Source organism: Aythya fuligula, chromosome 11 (genome assembly GCF_009819795.1).
Source record: "Aythya fuligula isolate bAytFul2 chromosome 11, bAytFul2.pri, whole genome shotgun sequence".
NCBI lineage: Eukaryota > Metazoa > Chordata > Aves > Anseriformes > Anatidae > Aythya > Aythya fuligula.
This window is the reverse complement of record NC_045569.1, coordinates 11,714,257-11,731,308: the sequence shown is the minus strand read 5'-3', so window position 1 is coordinate 11,731,308 and position 17,052 is coordinate 11,714,257. Positions and strand designations below refer to the sequence as shown.

At 42.8% G+C, this 17,052-nt stretch overlaps 1 protein-coding gene across 1 annotated transcript in view; it reads left to right on the top strand.

The window, feature by feature from the left end:
* The window catches only part of HOMER2 (homer scaffold protein 2), a 56,707-nt gene that overhangs the window by 11,652 nt on the left and 28,003 nt on the right, over positions 1-17,052 (top strand). The window contains exon 2 of the mRNA XM_032194514.1: positions 9,520-9,676. Within this exon, the coding sequence (XP_032050405.1) occupies positions 9,520-9,676 (157 nt within the window). The remainder of the gene's footprint in view (positions 1-9,519; positions 9,677-17,052) is intronic.

Sequence of the window (17,052 nt, the reverse complement as noted above, 5' to 3'; positions counted from 1 at the left end):
TACAATCAATACATAAATGAGATGGAAAAAAAAGCATCATTCAGCCGTGTCCTTCACCCCTGACAGAAAGGTAAAGAACTCTGCACTGATGTAAATGAGAAATGGTATGCCTTAATTTCTGGAGGTATTGATTTGATTTTTCTGTCCAGTAGGCCTTTATTTTAATAAGACAAAGCCAGGTTCATTTGCAGTCTTTCAGTCAAGAAATACCAAGAGGACAGAGTATGTCAACAGGGAAAAAATTGCTATTAAGTGCTTTCTTGTTGTATTAACTTAGGAAAAGCAAAACGTTAGCAACATGAGAAGCATGATCAGTAGTATCATACATGGCAGCAGGTGTTATTCTTCCAATGGTTCTTGTTCACCTCCCAAAAAGTGAGAAGATGGCTTCTCAGCAGAGGGAATAAATTCTGCAATCAGGTCAAGGCTTTCTTATTTTTAAACCACAAATGCTCTGGCACTGTGAGGGGTCCGACATCTCACTCTCCTGGAAGCACAGCCCTGGCTGTGGCATGGCTTGGCCACGCAGAATGGTTGGCCTCTTCGAATCTTGGGTTAATTTGTAAAGGCCTACGCACATCCAAAAAAAGCCTTGAACAACTGAACTGGTTTACATATTACCCCAACACATCTTGGCCTGTTAGTTCGTAACAAGAACATGTGCTGGGCTTTGTTTGTTCTACGGGCTGCCAGCCAGCCCACGCTAATTTCTGAGACTCTGCTGACATAAGAATGCCATTTTTCACATTTTTCGCATCATAACCTGTAGTAATGTAACCTGCATCACGCGATCACTGTAACAATGCTGTTGATGGAATTAAATCCTCACATAGCCCATGAGGCCTGGGGCAGTGGCACCCAGAAATCCAAAGTGTCTGGGGCTTCAGAGCTAAGGGAATGGGACTGAGGGGATCTCAAACGGGTGGCTGTTGGGTTCAGGAACTTCTGGGAGGATCTTCTCCCAGTATTACCCACAAATGTGTGTAATGTGCTCCACTGCAGAGTTAGAAGGTTGTAGGGATTTGGTTTTGTGGTTTTGCTAATGTATTCTTTGGAGGATGTCTTTTTTTTGTTGTTGTTTTATAGATGCTGTTTCTCATGTGCAACTTTCTGGTTCTGGTTTTCAGATTTAGTACTTTTTCCTCTCTGACGCTCAGGAGATTTCCAAAGGATCTTCAGTTTTGTGCTATTTTTTATGTCAACAAATAAGTGCATGCTTCTGAGATCTGTACTGTAAATCTGGTGGCAACAGATAGCTTTGTATTGGTGAATATTAAAATTATCAGTGAATAATATTAGTTTCTAAATGTTTCAATTCCTTTTGTATTTTCAACTTGAAGCAGATAAAATACGCCATTCAGTGATCTCTAAGGCAAATGCTCTACCTTTAAGAATTATGTTCATCTGCTCTTTAGAGAGGTGCTGTTGCATGCCAGCAGCAGCCAAAACGTTATGATTGTTGGCATTTTACTATTGAAATTCCCAGAGAAAGGAAGCCTGGTTTTCTCAATGTAGCCCAATTTAACCTGCACTGAGTGGAGAATGACACTCACTTTGGCAGCACTTGCTGGTGTCCAGCACCTTCCCTTTCCAGGCTGAGCGTGGTGGATGCACTCAGACCTGTCTTTTCCACTTCTCACGTGCAGTCTTTGGTGTCCCTGACTGCATTTGGTGATTTTGTTTTTCTCTCCTGGATGGCTTAATCTGGGAGGAGGCTGTAACGACAGACCTGGTTGAGCAGGGCAGTGCTGTTGCCAGCCCGCTGCTGTTCCCAGCACGGGCAAGCTGAAACACGCACCCAGGGCCCTGTGTGGGCACAGGTTTGCATCTTCCTAATCCTTTATAGACCAAATTGCTTATTTGTTAATTGCCTTTAATTTTTACATGCTTCAGCTTCAATAAAGGTGTGAATCCCTGTATTAAACCACCCATGGCACCTTTTTCATATCCTCCAACAAAGCACCTGGCCATGAGTGTCCTCTGCACTTCCCCGCTGCTTTGGCAGTGGCTCCAGTCACAGCGTGTACCCAGCAAAGGGCCTGCACCCAGCCCCGGACAAGCAAAACCTTATCATTTTCTGCTGGTGTTACGCTTGGTGGAATTCCATATTTGCCCCTTCAGGCAGCAGATCAGAGTTATCCAGCTTGGTCTTTAAACAGAGCTGATAGGCTCCCCCTGCCCCCTCCAAGTTTAACTGGGAAGAAAAGCCTCGAGGGAGAGCGTTTGAATAGAGGATGGGAAAGGATATCAATAATTACACATGTGGACTAGTGCACGGAAGAGCTCTCCTCCAAGGATCTGCTTGCTGCTGTGGTGTGTAAGATAATGGGGAGCTCAATCACATTATTTTGCAATAGGCTTTGATTATGCTGCTGATTAAAATCAACTTTTTTGGATTTGTGTGCAGATAACCTCATCTGTCATTTAAATTCTTGTGATGTGGGAAAGGAAAATGTCCTGAGCATGAAGATGCTGCCCTGCTGGTGGCAGTGGGTTTGCATGCACAAAGACACACATGGTCTTTCACTCCACTGTTGTTTGTAGGTACACAATATTTTGATTGTATATCCTCTGATATTTAACTTCTTTATTTTTTAAATGGACACCAAATAACACACACAACCTCAAAATATCCCTGACCTTCTGCAACATAGAAGGCATCTTCTAAAGGATTAATAATAATAATAATAGAGACTGAGGGATTTTCCTGCTGGCTTACAAATGGAAAATAAATTACTCTTCCTCCAGCATTGTCTGCATTATTTTCTCCTCCTTGGTAATTTCTCACCACAGTAACACAAGAGGGGTGCCAATCCATAGCAGCTACATAATGCAAGGCCGGGGGATGCTGGCTGTCGTTTTGAGGTGCTGCTCAAGGAACTTGGTGTAGGGCACGTCTGCAGCGAGCTGGCTTCATCCTCCTCAGCTGGAGCAGTTGTGGTGCACACACGTGGCTCTGTGAGCTTTAAGGCACTAACGGGTGTCTCCTGCCCGGGTGGGAGATGCTGGCATCAGGGTGAGGTGGGGGCCAGTCTGCCTCCCCCCTCCTACAAACGTGGCCTCTCCGCTCCAAGTTTTATACTTCCAGTTTATTATCGAAATCTCTCACTGAAATGCTACAAGGCGAGCACTGTGCTATGGGGGAGGCTCTGCTAACGGCATTGATGCTATTGGGGCTGAGGTGAGCCCCAAAGATGTAATTTTAACCTATCCAGAGAAATGAGAAGGCTTCTGGGGGCAGTGTGTTTATGTGCTGACACAGCCTTATTTGTCAACAAAACTAGGAGAGTTTGTGTCTATCCTGGCAAAGGGGATAAACAGAGTACTGTTATTTCCATTTTTTCCCAGTTTTATTAGCTTTGAATTTATCCCTATGTACACAGGAGGCTGTGTAAACATTTCTAGGGGTGCAAATTTATGGAACCTCTTTCAGTGCCTTCTCAAGAAAGATCTGTGAAATAACCAGAGTAGCAGGACCAGTTTCACACATGCCTGAACTTGTTTTTTATTTTCAGAATAATCTTACCTATAGTGGAGTAGTTCAGGGTCTTTTCAGTTTTTATCCTCTGTGTGTGTTTATTCACAGAGTGTCTTAAAAGGTGAATAACCATCTGGAGATAGCCCAAAAGTTAAGTGTGAGCTTTTCCACTGCCCAAGATAAGCCTTTTCATTTATGTATTGACTTCATAAAGGCATAATGGCATTGTGAGAGCTCCCAGATGTTACAGTGACTTTCACACTGAGAGCTTTTGTCCTGAAGACTTATTCTTTTGGACTTACTCAGCTGTGAACCAAAAATGAGTTTAATTAACATCTGTACTTTTGACAGAAAATTCCTCTTTAGCTAGCTATTTTTTTTTCTTATTTTTTTTGTCTAAGTAACTGGAACTATTATGTTGCCTACAAATGTAAGAAGCACTTCTGTTAATTACATTGTCTGTTGAAATAATAATGCCTGTAAATGAAAAGAGCTAAAAAGATGTCTTCTTCTTTTTTTTTTTTTTTTTTTTTGCATGAATTTAATACATTTCTGCAGGTGCAAAGATATCAAATCTAGCATAAAGTGGGCACTAGAGAGTTATGTCTGTAGTCATTTGAATAAGTTGCACAACCTTGCCCTTGGTTAGCACTGCTGCAACTTTGTCATCGCAGTCATGGGGAGAGAGAGAGGTCTGCCCACAGACCAGGGATTTCAGCAACTGGAGGATTGAAAAGAAGGACTTGGGGTAAATTTATATATTTGTAAATTTTTTTTTTTCTTGTTCTTTCCTTTTTTTTTGGGGGGCAGTGTAATTTCTGTCCTAATAGCCTGTTTTTCCAAGAATTGCTCTGTCTGCACTGTAAGTGACCGCAGTCCGTCCTGCAGCTCGTTACTGCCGGAGGTGCAGGACTTGGATCCCATAGCACTGAAAAATGCACTTGTAGGGGTGCCTGCATTTTCTTACAGGCAGAAAACAGCAGAGCCAAAGCTGAGTGCAGCTGTCCCCTGCTAGCCCTGCCTGTCGCTCTGTGCCAGTTCTCCCATCCCCACTGTGCATAACAGACACTCTGATTTTCTCTCTGTCCTGACACTGCCTGGCCTGTTTTGCTCAGGGTTGCTGCTCCATCCTTCCAAGTAATTTTTGCGATGGAAGTTGCTGTGTTTGAAGGTGTGTTTGCATTTCAGGACCAACAGGAGCTGACCAGGTGCAGGAAAGTGTCCCACCGAGGAGCAGACCCAGTTTGCAAGGCAGGTATCCTGCCACCCCCAGCCTCTGAATTGTGTGGGAGCCGTTGTTAAAGCCACCGGCAGCATCCCTCTGGTATACGAAGACTGTTGGTTTTTACAATAGTAGCTTTTGTTGAGTGGTGAATATTCCACTATTGATTTCGCTTTTTCCACTCATGTAGTCAAAAACTTCCCAGGGTGAGAGATCTGCTACCAAACCACCCTCTGATGTTAGCAATAGCAAAGCTGTGGAGAGGAAATGAGGCGATTTAATTTTATTTCCAGGCTTGCTACTGGCTCTGTTATCCCAGGATGCCATCTCGCTCTTTATGGCTGCTTCCTCAGGTGTAAAATGGAGCCATTACCACCTGCTTGCTCCATGCTACCGATTTTGCAGTCTTGCACGTCGGAGCAGGCTCTCTGCTCCTGATGGCTATATGTGCTGGCAGCCGGCACCCGGACTTGTGTGTTGCATCTGATGAGATTTGACTGACCCGAATTAATTAGCACATGCCAATTTGGGAAGGTAGTGAGCTGCCTCGTTTCATAATGCTGGTTTGCTGCTATCACATCTGTAAAACATCCATGCTTATCTTTTGCCTCTGCCCAGTTCTGTGCGGCATTACCTAACGGTGACAATGCATGCCTGAAAGTCCTGGCTGCTTTTGCATGGAGAGCATAGCAGCACTGGTTAGTTTTTGGACAGCCGAGTCTTGCAGAGGTGTGTAAACAGCTTTACTAAAAATAAAACAAAAATATCTCCCCTCCACATGCTATTACTATATTTATGTGAAGGAAAAGGTGCCCTGCCCATGCACCTTGCTCAGAAGACTCTCAGGACCTCACACTGGGGACTCCAGAGGGTGGGTCCCTGTCTCCTGCTAGCAGGGTGCTTCTGGTTGCTGACCCTGCAGTGATGGACACAGAGCATGCAGTATATAGGGGCCTTGGGCTGCTCATGGCATATAAGGAGGATGTACTCATGCCGACTTGAGCACATGCGGTGAGGTTAGCAGTTTGAGCAAGGACAAAGCACCAGCACTGAGAAACTAATTTGTGTGTTTTTCCACTGCCTGGAAAGACTGCCAGGAGGATGGCCGGGCCCCTCTGTGTTTTGAGCAAAGGCAAATTCTGTGTACTGATAATATGTGATGATGCGACTGTAACTCTGTGTACGTTTGGGAGGCACTTGGAGACTTCTGAGGCTGTGGGGGAATGAGTGGAGAGCTTGCTGCTCTCTGGGTGCAGGATGGATTGGTTCAGGTTTGTTTGGGACTGAAGGCACCATGTTCCTCTGGCTGCATTTAACAAATATATCTTTTTGTATCATGATCAGTTGCAGTGATGGGGGGCATGTTGCAATGCAGCATTTTATCTTTGTACCTACTTTTCTTCTTCCTTGAAAGACGCTCATTATCTAATGCTCATGTAGCAAATCACAGCAGATCTGTCAGGCGGTGTAAAGCTCAGCGCATGCACGAAAGTGGCCCGTAGCGGGAAGCACCACGTTCCAAAAACTCTACTCTGCCACACGGTCTGGAGGCACGTGCATCCTCCACCAGATGTCAGCTATATGAAGATGTATTTAAAGGAGCCCGTCACACACTCGTAAAATTTGGCATGGTTATATGTTAACAGAATGTGGCACTGGACCTCACACAGCTGTGGATGAAGTTAGTTAGCTTTAGAGCCTTAGTTTTTGCTTTTCTAATTCCTGTGAAAAGGTTAATGACATATTCCTTCATTAATGGAGAATGATTGCTTATTGTGTGAGGGTTGTCTCACATAACACAGGGATGGAAATGAAAAGTCAACTAAAATCGATAAAACCGTGGCATGAAAATTATTATCATATTTATAAAACACGCCAGCCATGTGTAATAATAAAGTTTATCAAAGTGTGTTCTCTGTTTTAATCTGTGTTATTAAACAAAGAACCATTAACTATAATTTAGGTCTCCATTTGCTAGATTTCAAGCTGCTTTGCTTGAAACACTGGATATTACTGTCAAATAGATTTCTAAATAGATTTTTTCTAAAGAGAAATGTATTTGATTGATCATTAACAGATTCGGTTAGAATTCATGAGATTTTAAACATTCATAAATTCTCTTTGTTTTTTGATTTACAACTCACATTTTGGCTGCCTGGCAGAGCCAGTGCTTCTCACCTGCACTTTCACATCAAGACCAGGTTACGGGCTCACACACCAAATGACATTGCCAACATTTCAAGCTAGCATAGCAGCCATTTTTAGCATAAAACCTGATAAATCTTGGCTAAAATGAAAAGGAAAGAAACTGTGGAAAACAAAGTCATTCCTTAGTCAGGGAATTGCTTTCCTGAATGTCAAAGTTTGCAAGTAATGCAGTGAGGCATTGATGGAATAAAGCATCAGTCTGGAAGTCTCCAAGGCCGTGGTGTAGTTTAGGGGAAGAAAAAAAAAAAAAAGACTAATTCAGTGTTTCTTTGGAAAATCGAAGTTTTATAGTTGCCTGTGTGCTCTTCACTGGCTGCTGGCTTCACTGACGGCGTGGTGCAAGGGGGAGCCTTTGTCGTTGTTGAATAATCATAAGGATTAGAAATATAGTTGGCTTTTGTCTTTAGCTTTTAATGACAGCAACAAATGACTGGATAGATGGCTATCTCAAGTCCTGAATGTTATTATCCATTAATTTACCCACTCAGATGCATGTATAAAGCCCTCACTGCCAGCAGTAGCTGCTACAAGACTCCTGAAGGAATGGAGATAGATAGTTGTTCCCTTCGTTTTGCATTTGTTATCTCCAGATTTACTTTATATGGTTACTGCTGCTGCTTCAGAGAGCCCAGGCATAATTTTAGCAGTATTTTCTGGTATTGTTAAGGTGAATTAACAGAAATGTGTATATAAAGTTGTTTGCAAGTTGGGCTTTCATGAAGGAAAAGTCTGAAACTTTTGAAAGTTTAGGCTGTGATATATAGGTCATATTCCCATTAGCAAAAACAATTAGTAATAAATCCACTACAAATACAGAGCTAAGTAGAAGGCTAAATAAATTCAAAATTATTCTTCACTCAGAGAATGTACATATTTTTTAGACTGAAACAGTAAGTAGCTTGGGGGAAACCTCCCTTGCTAACCCTGTGTAATGTGTGATGGAAGTATCTAAAACATATTATGGAGCCCTGGCCCTGCTTTTCTCCCAGCTACAGACTGCAGTGACAGTAGTGTGGGAAACAAGAGGCAGATTTCCCGTGTTACTTCAGCTCCTCAGCTGAAGTAAAAGATGCTCCTGCACAGCTGTAACATGACAGTCCCCTTGTAATTTAAATATATTTCATATAAGTATTTTACAGAGTTTGGCACAGCTGTCTATCTAGAAGCATGCATGGCAGCCCCTGAAAAATGTAAAGCCTTGCATATGTCTTGCAAAGAAAAAAAAATGTTTCATTTCCTCCCTTCTGAGGCATTGTGGGGCTTTGCAAGATCACACCGGCCTTCCTGAGCTAGCTCTGCAGTTACATTGCTTCATCTGTGCAATGTTTATGAATTGCTTCCCTCAATTTTATTTAAAGTATAGTGATCAAGATTGTGCATGGTGTTTTGTATGGTTCCCACATACAGAACTCAACTTCTTATATTCTAAAAAATGTAGAGGTGGATTTAAAAGGAGCTGAAGATTATAGAAATTAATAAAAATATAGTTCAAAAATGATGGGACTGAGAATAACAGAAGAGAATTATTTACATCGATATGAAAGAATGACTTGTGAGAGAGGTCTTCTGGCCTTTCACATACCGATCTTCATTTGCTTTGTGCAAAATTCAGCATGGCAGCCTTCTTGGTTTACATGAGGTAAATATTTGTGGGAGTTAATAATGGACTCTATTGCAGTACAGTTGTTTTTGAATATTGTCAGAATTCTATTAATGATAAAATATTTTGTATGTGATAAGAAAATATCAAGTGGTACACTTTATATATACCATTATATACTGTAGCTTTTAAGAACAAAAAGCATAAAAATATATACCATATATATTTATATAAACACGACGTGGCTTTATTTGCAGTTTATTTTTTCTAAGCTTGGATTAAAGGTAACACCTTGAGGTGAGTTTAGTTTTACAGCCTTTGAGTAAGTCTTAATTCTGATCTGGATGGCTTGGTGTGTATCATCAAGTTCTTGTTCTTTCAGTCCTGCATCCTCTCCGCTCCTACACGCAGTTTGCATTGCCATGTGTTCAGGGTCACACTGGTCACAAAATGTTTTTGAAGAGCGGTGCTGATTAGGGCTGGGGTGCCAGGGGCCTTACCTCAGCCCTGGCACACGGCCCCTTGCACTGGCAGGGCCATGGGCCTGTTTCTTCCCCCCCCCCCCCCCCCCCCCCCCACTCCCCAGGCAGATTAACTGCATTTGCATCTGATGAATTTTTCAGGCACATCCACAATATGGTGCCATTCTCAGGATAGAGACGTTAGTGCTTCAGGAATGGCACCGTGCCTTTGTTTTGGTAGCATTGTTGGTGCCTCCACAGAGCAGTCCTGGCTCTAAGCAGGACCACAGGTCGCAGCGAGGAGCAGCAGGAGGAAAGCTGGCCATGTGGGGTTTGTGGTGCTTAGGAAAATGTGTGGATGGGGAAAGAAAGTGTGCATGTAAGCATCCTTTCCTGGAAATAAGTGTTTGGAGGAAAAAGTGGGTTACACAGTCAGCGTAACAAGAGGAGGAAAAATTGGCCTTGCGCTGCCTGGTCAGGTCTGGGCTTCCGGGACATTTCATCTTCCACAGACTCATGCATCCATTTCTCCTGTCCCTCCCTATTCCAGAGAACAGCCCATCTTCACCACCAGAGCCCATGTCTTCCAAATTGACCCCAGCACGAAGAAGAACTGGGTCCCCGCAAGCAAGCAGGCTGTAACTGTTTCCTACTTCTATGACAGCACGAGAAACAGCTATCGGATTATCAGTGTGGATGGAGCCAAGGTAGGAGGCTGATGGTACCCCGGCGTGTTTACTCTGTGGAGAGGATCGTGGCAGTCAGCCCTGGCTGGCGATAGACATAGATGGGCGGCATTGAACACATAAGTTCATAAATGCTCACTTTTTTTTAATTTATATAAACCATTGTGGACAGTTGTAGTGACAACTGAAAAAACACAGAGCAACTTAAAAGTGATTTTTCCAAAATGAATTGACCTAGACAGGATTCTATCACTGACTAGTTTTAATGAGCCAAGAGCTTTAACTGCCAAAATTTTGTCTGTAGCACAGTATCTAAACACACCACCTGTGCTAGGTAGATAGCACTGTGGCCTTTTTGGTGAAAAAATGTTCTTTTTAAAGGGAACAAGGAGACAGATATGTGCAGACAAGAGCTTTTGATTTAAATGCCAACTGCGTATTCCCTTTTGCATGGTTGAAATGTTTACAGGTTAGCACTTAATATTCTACTGCTTTTGCACTGGAGTTCATCAGCATTGGGTGACAAATTAGGCATGTAGACATTCCCTGCTGCCCATGCTTTTTCTCTTATTTTGTTTTGCATCCCCAAACAGTGTGCTGAAGTATTTCCTGCAAGAATCCTGGTCACTTGGGTTGAGTGGGTTGCTCAGACAACCATTTTAATACCTTTAGCACCTTCTCCCTCTGATTCGTCCCTCCAAACTAAGTTGTAAGGTGACCACTTTCCCCTAGCAGACTGCAGATGTGTAAGGTAAAACATTTCACTCTTGCACAGAAATCATTGGTCATTTCTGTCATTTCAGTCAAAGCACAAAACACAGAAAAATGAGACATGTTTACAGCCTGCTCATCTGTGTTCCCGTTCAAATGAGGGTGTTTAAAATGTCACTGTCCTGGGAGAGAGCTACCTCAGAAATCATCCCTCAATAAACCGCTTATATCTGTCATGCCTACTTCACATGCTTGTTTTTCCAAACATCCCCTGTGCTGCATTTGGTTATATATTGGCTTATAAATCAGCCAAACCGCCTGTTGAAATTGATGGTGATGTTCCATTGAGATAGGTACAGCATGAATACATTGCCATCGTTACGCTGTCAGTGCCGGCATCCTCAGCTCCAGAAAGCCCCTGGTTTGCTGGGGAGCAAGCCAAGCCCTGTGCAAGCTGCTGGGGTTGTGGATGTGTGTTAAGAGTGATTAACGAAAAGCAAGCAATTATTGCTGTATGTGTTGGAGTGGGGGGGCTCAGGGCAGTGCATGCCCTCAGCCAGAGGGTCCTGCCCAGTGCTGCAGGGCATCCAAGCTCCGCTCCTTCATCAGCCCAAAAGACACCAAGAAGGAACCAGTCCCCCCGGTCGCGTGTACCCCAGGAGGCAGTGAGCCTTTCCCATTAAAATTCTCTCCTGTGGCTTCCCAAGCGAGAATCAATCACTCACCACATGAATTATTCGTATTGTATCGAACCTTTGCTGATTAAGGAGCAGGTCGAGAAGAAATGGTGCCTCCACGCTTGCCTCTGGAGAGTCCCATTACCTGACCTGTCTGCTTAAGAGTGCTGATATGGAAAAAGGACGGTGTTTGTACCCAGCTAATGATAGAAGTTGCTTTTTTCCCCTCAAACAACTATTGCTTAGCATTGTGACCTACTTTTCTAGTCCAAAATGAAGCCTGGTAGGACTGTGAGGAAGAATATAGGCAGCGCTGGTTGGCTTTGTCCTGCTTTCCATTCATCTCACTTATTAGAATAGAGTCTTCGTGTGTTGGCAAGTATCAGGCAGATTAGCATCGCTGCGGGCAAAATTATCCCTCTTTTAATGACAAAAAGCTGAAACTCAAGTGAAAGGAGGGACTTGGGCCTGGAGGGAAGGTGGAGATGAAGGACATGTATCACTTACAACTCTCCATCCTTGTCTTGGCTGCAAAGTGGCTGTTCTAACAGTGTGGGGCAAACACGTATAATGCACACTGGATTGAAGAGAAATCTCATTTAAATTCAACTCAGATGCAGATACTGGATTCTTTTTTAACCTTATGTTGACTTAGAAAGCAATGATAAAAGTACTTTAAAATGATTAAGAATATTGGGCACTTCACTTAAACATTGTTCTTACTCAGTCACATAAGCTTCAGGTGTTCAGCATGTTACCCTGGGCACTGTGTTGAGTTGCAGGTGTGCAGAATAAAATGGGGCTGCCGAAACCCTCACTGTCCTACAGAGCATGGGGCAGGCTGCACGGCATGCACCAAAGGCATGCTGAGCACCCTTCTGAGGCTTTGCCAACCTGGTAGGCTGTGCTTTGTGTGTGGTGACAAAAAACCCCACTGAAATGCCTGGGGAGTCAAGCATGGAAAAGCAGCAACCCAGGATTCATAATAGCTTGTACCACTTTAATTCCTCTCTGGTTCCAAGGCTGGGAGAGAATGGGTTTTATAATTCCTACCTCTTCTACAGAAAAACAGGTGCTGTGGACAGTAGATTACAATTTATAGCAAAAGATTTCACAGATAGGATAAATGCATGCTCTGGATGATGTTAACCAAGATACCGTTACCAAACAAGGGAATAGATTAGTGTATCTTTTAATTACATTATAATTGACTTGTATGCTGTCGAGAAAGTAATTTCATCATGATGTTTTAAGAAGTTTCCAGCCAGAGGCTGTATAAACTGTAGCATAATGAGTGCTGGAGGAAATGATACAGTAAAATGCAAGGGCACACACTGATCTGGAGTTAATGAGACAGCCAAGAGACTTTACCATATGAAAGTCCCCAGCATTGTGGGCAAAAGTCAAACCTGTTGAAAAAATTACAAACTATGGCAATGATACAGGGAGAACATGAACTCAGAAGTGCCTGGATGCTCTGTAGCGTGTGGGGGAAGCCATGTGCAAGGCTCCTCATTAAAAGTGACCTACATTATGCAGCTTTTTAGAGGTGAAAAGGAAGTTTGAAAGCATGGAAATTGCACAGGCCGATATCCTCTGTCATCCTCTGGAATAATGCATGGCAGTGTTCTGACCAGTGGATCTGTTTGTTTTTATTTGTTATGAATTGGAAATAAGCATTATCCAAGCCAAATAGATGAGGGAGAAGATATGAAACTTGTTTCTGTATAGAATTTGAGAAAGAAGTATAACCCTGTTGCACCTCAGAAACAAGCTTCTGCCCTCATTTTCAAATGTTCTAAATTTATATGCCTATAAAACCTAGGATTGCAACAGCATTGTTTTTATATTTTGAAAAATAAGTTGTTAATAAGGAACACATAGCTATCTTTAAAACTTAATATCCAGCAATAAACTTGATAGTGGGACATTTTGAGACAGCTGCAGCAAAGAAAACTGAGGCAGGAAGAGTCATCTCAGATGCCAGTCTGAAGTTGTTTCTATGGGATGTTTAGTCAGATGGCCAGAAAAAAATCAAAATTGGGGTCAAAAGACTAATAGATTGCAAAAGTAGTTTTGGTAAATACATGATACAGAAAGAAGGGGTTTGTGTTTCAGGGAAAAAAAAAAAGGTCGACTGACACTCATTCCCAGTTGCTAGATGATTTTAAAGAATTTATTACCTAATGATTACCTTGAATATTAAAGATCAGCCACTAAGTCAGACATAATTGTGCTAAAGTATTGAAGAGAGAATAAGAAAAATTGCTGTGCTGGGAAAGCAAAATCAGTGGATCTATTTCTGAAGTAAATTGCAGTCAGTAAGAATACAAATACGGGCCAAATTTTGCCAATCAATATTCATATACTGTTCCCCAAATTGAATACAGTACATGATACAGTATGGTGAAGCTGTTTGGGTGTTAAGAGGAACATACGCCCTTACATTAGGATCTATAAGGGCACATCCTGCCAAGAAGGACCAGTGTGTTTTGGAGAGCAGAGTGAAGCGTAGAGGGACAGAGCCCTGCAGCTTTTGGTAGCTGGTATTTGGGCCAGAAGGAATGGATGATGTGTAAATCCATTAATATTTGGTGTATTTCTGGCTGTCTCAGTTCCTGTACCAGTCCTAATTGGTACCCAGTGTAATAGCTGCTCCCCCCAGCCTCATGACCGTGTTTTTTCTGTACTCGCGAATGGAGGCAGGCATCCTCTGTACATTTATAGGAAATTCTGAATTCTACCAGTTCTGTACAGAGATTCAAAACAAATAATTTCCTTTGCCTGTGGAAATTAAATTATTTTAAGTCAGAGTTGTTAAAAATATTCTAGGGTACTTTGCCAAAAGGTGACTCTTCGATTTAAGGAGCTTTCCTTCACAGGGAGAAAAAATTGCGGGGTATAGTAACATGGATGAAATTCCTTCATTTGGCTAGTTTTCGTGTGTGTGTGTTTTTTTTTCTTTCATTGACGTAAGTTCAGCCATTAAACCAATATCAACTGTTTCTCAGGAAAAAACTAACGAGTAATTTAGATATTACAAAGTTGGCACTGAATTAAAAGCAGGCTTCTGGCAACTTGTGCTGTGCAACAGCGCTGCACTGCCACGGTAGCCTTTAACTGTGCCTCTAAGACCTCAGGGATGTGATTCGCAAGGAAGAGTGGTAGGAACAACCCTGACAGGGGCTGAATTGCATTCAGAGTGGTGGGTTTGCTGGTCCCGTGCTGGGTGAGCTGGCAGGAGCGGAGCAGCAGGCAGGGGCATCCAAGGCTGCAGCAGGGCGAGCATGAGACCTCCCAGCACTTCTGCAGCCTTCACAGTGCTTGGCTCCATTGTAAGCAGATAATGAGTTGTGTAATTTGGTACTGAAACGATCAGGGGGTGTTTTACTGCCTTGGGTAGCCAGAGATAAAGGGAGGTAAAAGAATGTTAAAAGTGACCTCAGAAAGTGAAGTGTTCCCTCTGCCTCTTTCAAAGCTCATAGAGAAATCCTAAATTAAACGTTATGATTTTGAAAGGTGTGTGTGAGCAAATATGTGTTTTGTCAAAGGGACGGAGATCCTTTTATTTCCCGCTTTGCCTGCCCTAGTTTTACGCACTGTCACTGCCTGTCACTCGTTTTGTGTGCTGCCCGGGGTCAAGCCAGCTGCCCAGTGCCTGCCAAAACGCCAAGAGGCTGTGCTCCTTGCCCTGCTGGTGGTAGTACTGGTAGGGCTGTCACTGCCAGAGAGACCCTGCTGGTAAAATCTGGTTAAATTAGCAGAAAATACTTCTTATTCCATCTTCACAGGGCTTTTTTCACTGCTGAGTAGCTGAGCTGGATATTTTTTTCTTTCAAAACTTTTTCTGCTGTGCTCTTCTTGCCCTTCATGCGACTTCTTCCAGGCTTCTTTTCTGCTTGTCCCAGAAGGATTGCTCACCACAAAATGGGGGTCATGAGCTCCATCCTACTTATACTTCTGACACTGAAAACCAACATGAAAAGGCCCTTTCATCAAGAGGGCAATGTGTGACACTTGTTACTGTCTGAGGAGCCCCAAAGGTGCATCCCAGCTCAGGAAAGATGCTGTGCTGGGGTAAGGCAGAGGAGAGGAGAATGGGCTGTGAGCTCTGGAGCTCTGAATGATGCAGTGATCCTGATCCAGAAAGCTTCATGTGCCAAGAGATTTCCAGTACTCATCTAGCTCAGTACTATAATACAGAAAAGTGTGTGTATTTGGTTGCTTTCATCTTCTCTTTATTCCTATCATAGTATGCTAAGTATATCATGAACTATTGCAACTAATTTCAACAGGATTATTAGTGCTGGAGATGATCCTGGAGCCATAACAGAGTACTTCCAACAATGGAACTAATTAACCCCCACATAAAAGAGAATAACATCTTTTGAAATATGAAAACACAAACAATTGTAATGCATAATTCTGTCTTCCAGTGTGCACAGTTTGTATATTATAATAAACATCTCACTGCTTTTCTGCTAGTGAGATGACGAGTAAGTGAAAACATCAGTTGTGGCTTTATGATCTTTATAAATATGTAAATATAATACAGACAAGTACTTTACCGTTGAGACTACAACTATAATCATACCCGTGTGTACATATTAAACTTCTGCAAATCCAGAGTAGAGCCTTTAAAATGATTTGATGCCATTTAATCCACTGCCATCCGATCAGTTTGCCTGGTAGGGCAGCTGCCGTGGGGCTTTTCCCACTTCAGATTTCCGAGCAGAAGCTGGAGGCTAGTGCTCGTCTCCCAGACACCTCCCAGCACCAACTGCACCACACAAAATACTTTGGAAGAGATGCCTGAATAGTGTCTAGCTGCTTCTCACCATCCCTTTTGGGCTTGTTGTTGCTGTAAATAATGAGGCTGGATGGGGCTGCTCTCTGAGAGGCAGCTGCAGGTTTTGTAACGAAGTTTTCTTTGGTTTTGTGTGACGAGCAGATTAAGAACAGGAGAGCATCTGTCCCACCTTGGGTCATAGTGCACCAGTCTAACCCCAGCTGTGGTCTCTTTCACTCAGCTGAACTATTCACAGTAAAGAATTTGTATTTTGCTGTGCTGGTTTTAACATTTATTTCCCAATTTCATTTAAAGATGTTGTAGAGTTGTGGTGAGCGTAACTTCCAGATTTGTAGCATCGCAGTGAAGGGCTTCAGGAGGGACTCTGAGTTTAAGGGAAACTTGCCACCAAACACGAGGCACAACTTGCTCAGCCTATGGAGTATCCGAGAGAAATGTGAATTTTGGGGTGACACCAGGAAAATGCCTCTGATAATCTGTCAGGCACTGAGTCACTAAACTGGCAGATGCAGCGTGCGAATAGAAAACAAAATGCACATTTAAAAATTAAGATAAATAGCTATGTGCAGCCAGCACACGGAGGTGTACAGTGGGTCCTTCTGTTGTATAAACCAAGAGCTCATATTCTTCTTAAAAGACTTCTTTGAAATAAGAGTGAATGAAATTAAGGTAAAATGACAGCCCCCAGCGATCTTTAAATATTTGTGTTGTCTGTGTTTGTAGTGTACCCCTCTTGACTAAGCTGCTTATGTTTGTGTTTCTCTCTAGACGTTAAAATAACTTGAGAATATTTTCTTTGAAGTTTGGTGGTGAGGAAATACAGCATAAGGGAGAAGCAGAGCTGTCAGCCAAGCATGGGACTACCCACTTGCATCATCCTTTATTTGCTTAAGGTGATATCAAATATTCAGAAATTCAGGCTGAGGGGAGGTGCAAGGTTTCATAACTGATAAGACAGTACTTTGCCTGCAGTTGTGTCTGCAGAAGAATTTTTAGCGGTTGCCAGGACTGGTTTGGATAGGTAGAGCTGGTAATGTTGGGTGCGCTTGTGCAGACAGGTCCTTGAGTGAGGGGAAAAAAAAAAAAAAAATTGCTGTTAAGGCTTAACTGCAGCAGTTATTTCCGAATTGCTAATACCAGTGGAGATGAGCTGGGAATGGAGGGAAGCATTAAAAATGTTTGTGCAAACAAGACCTGGG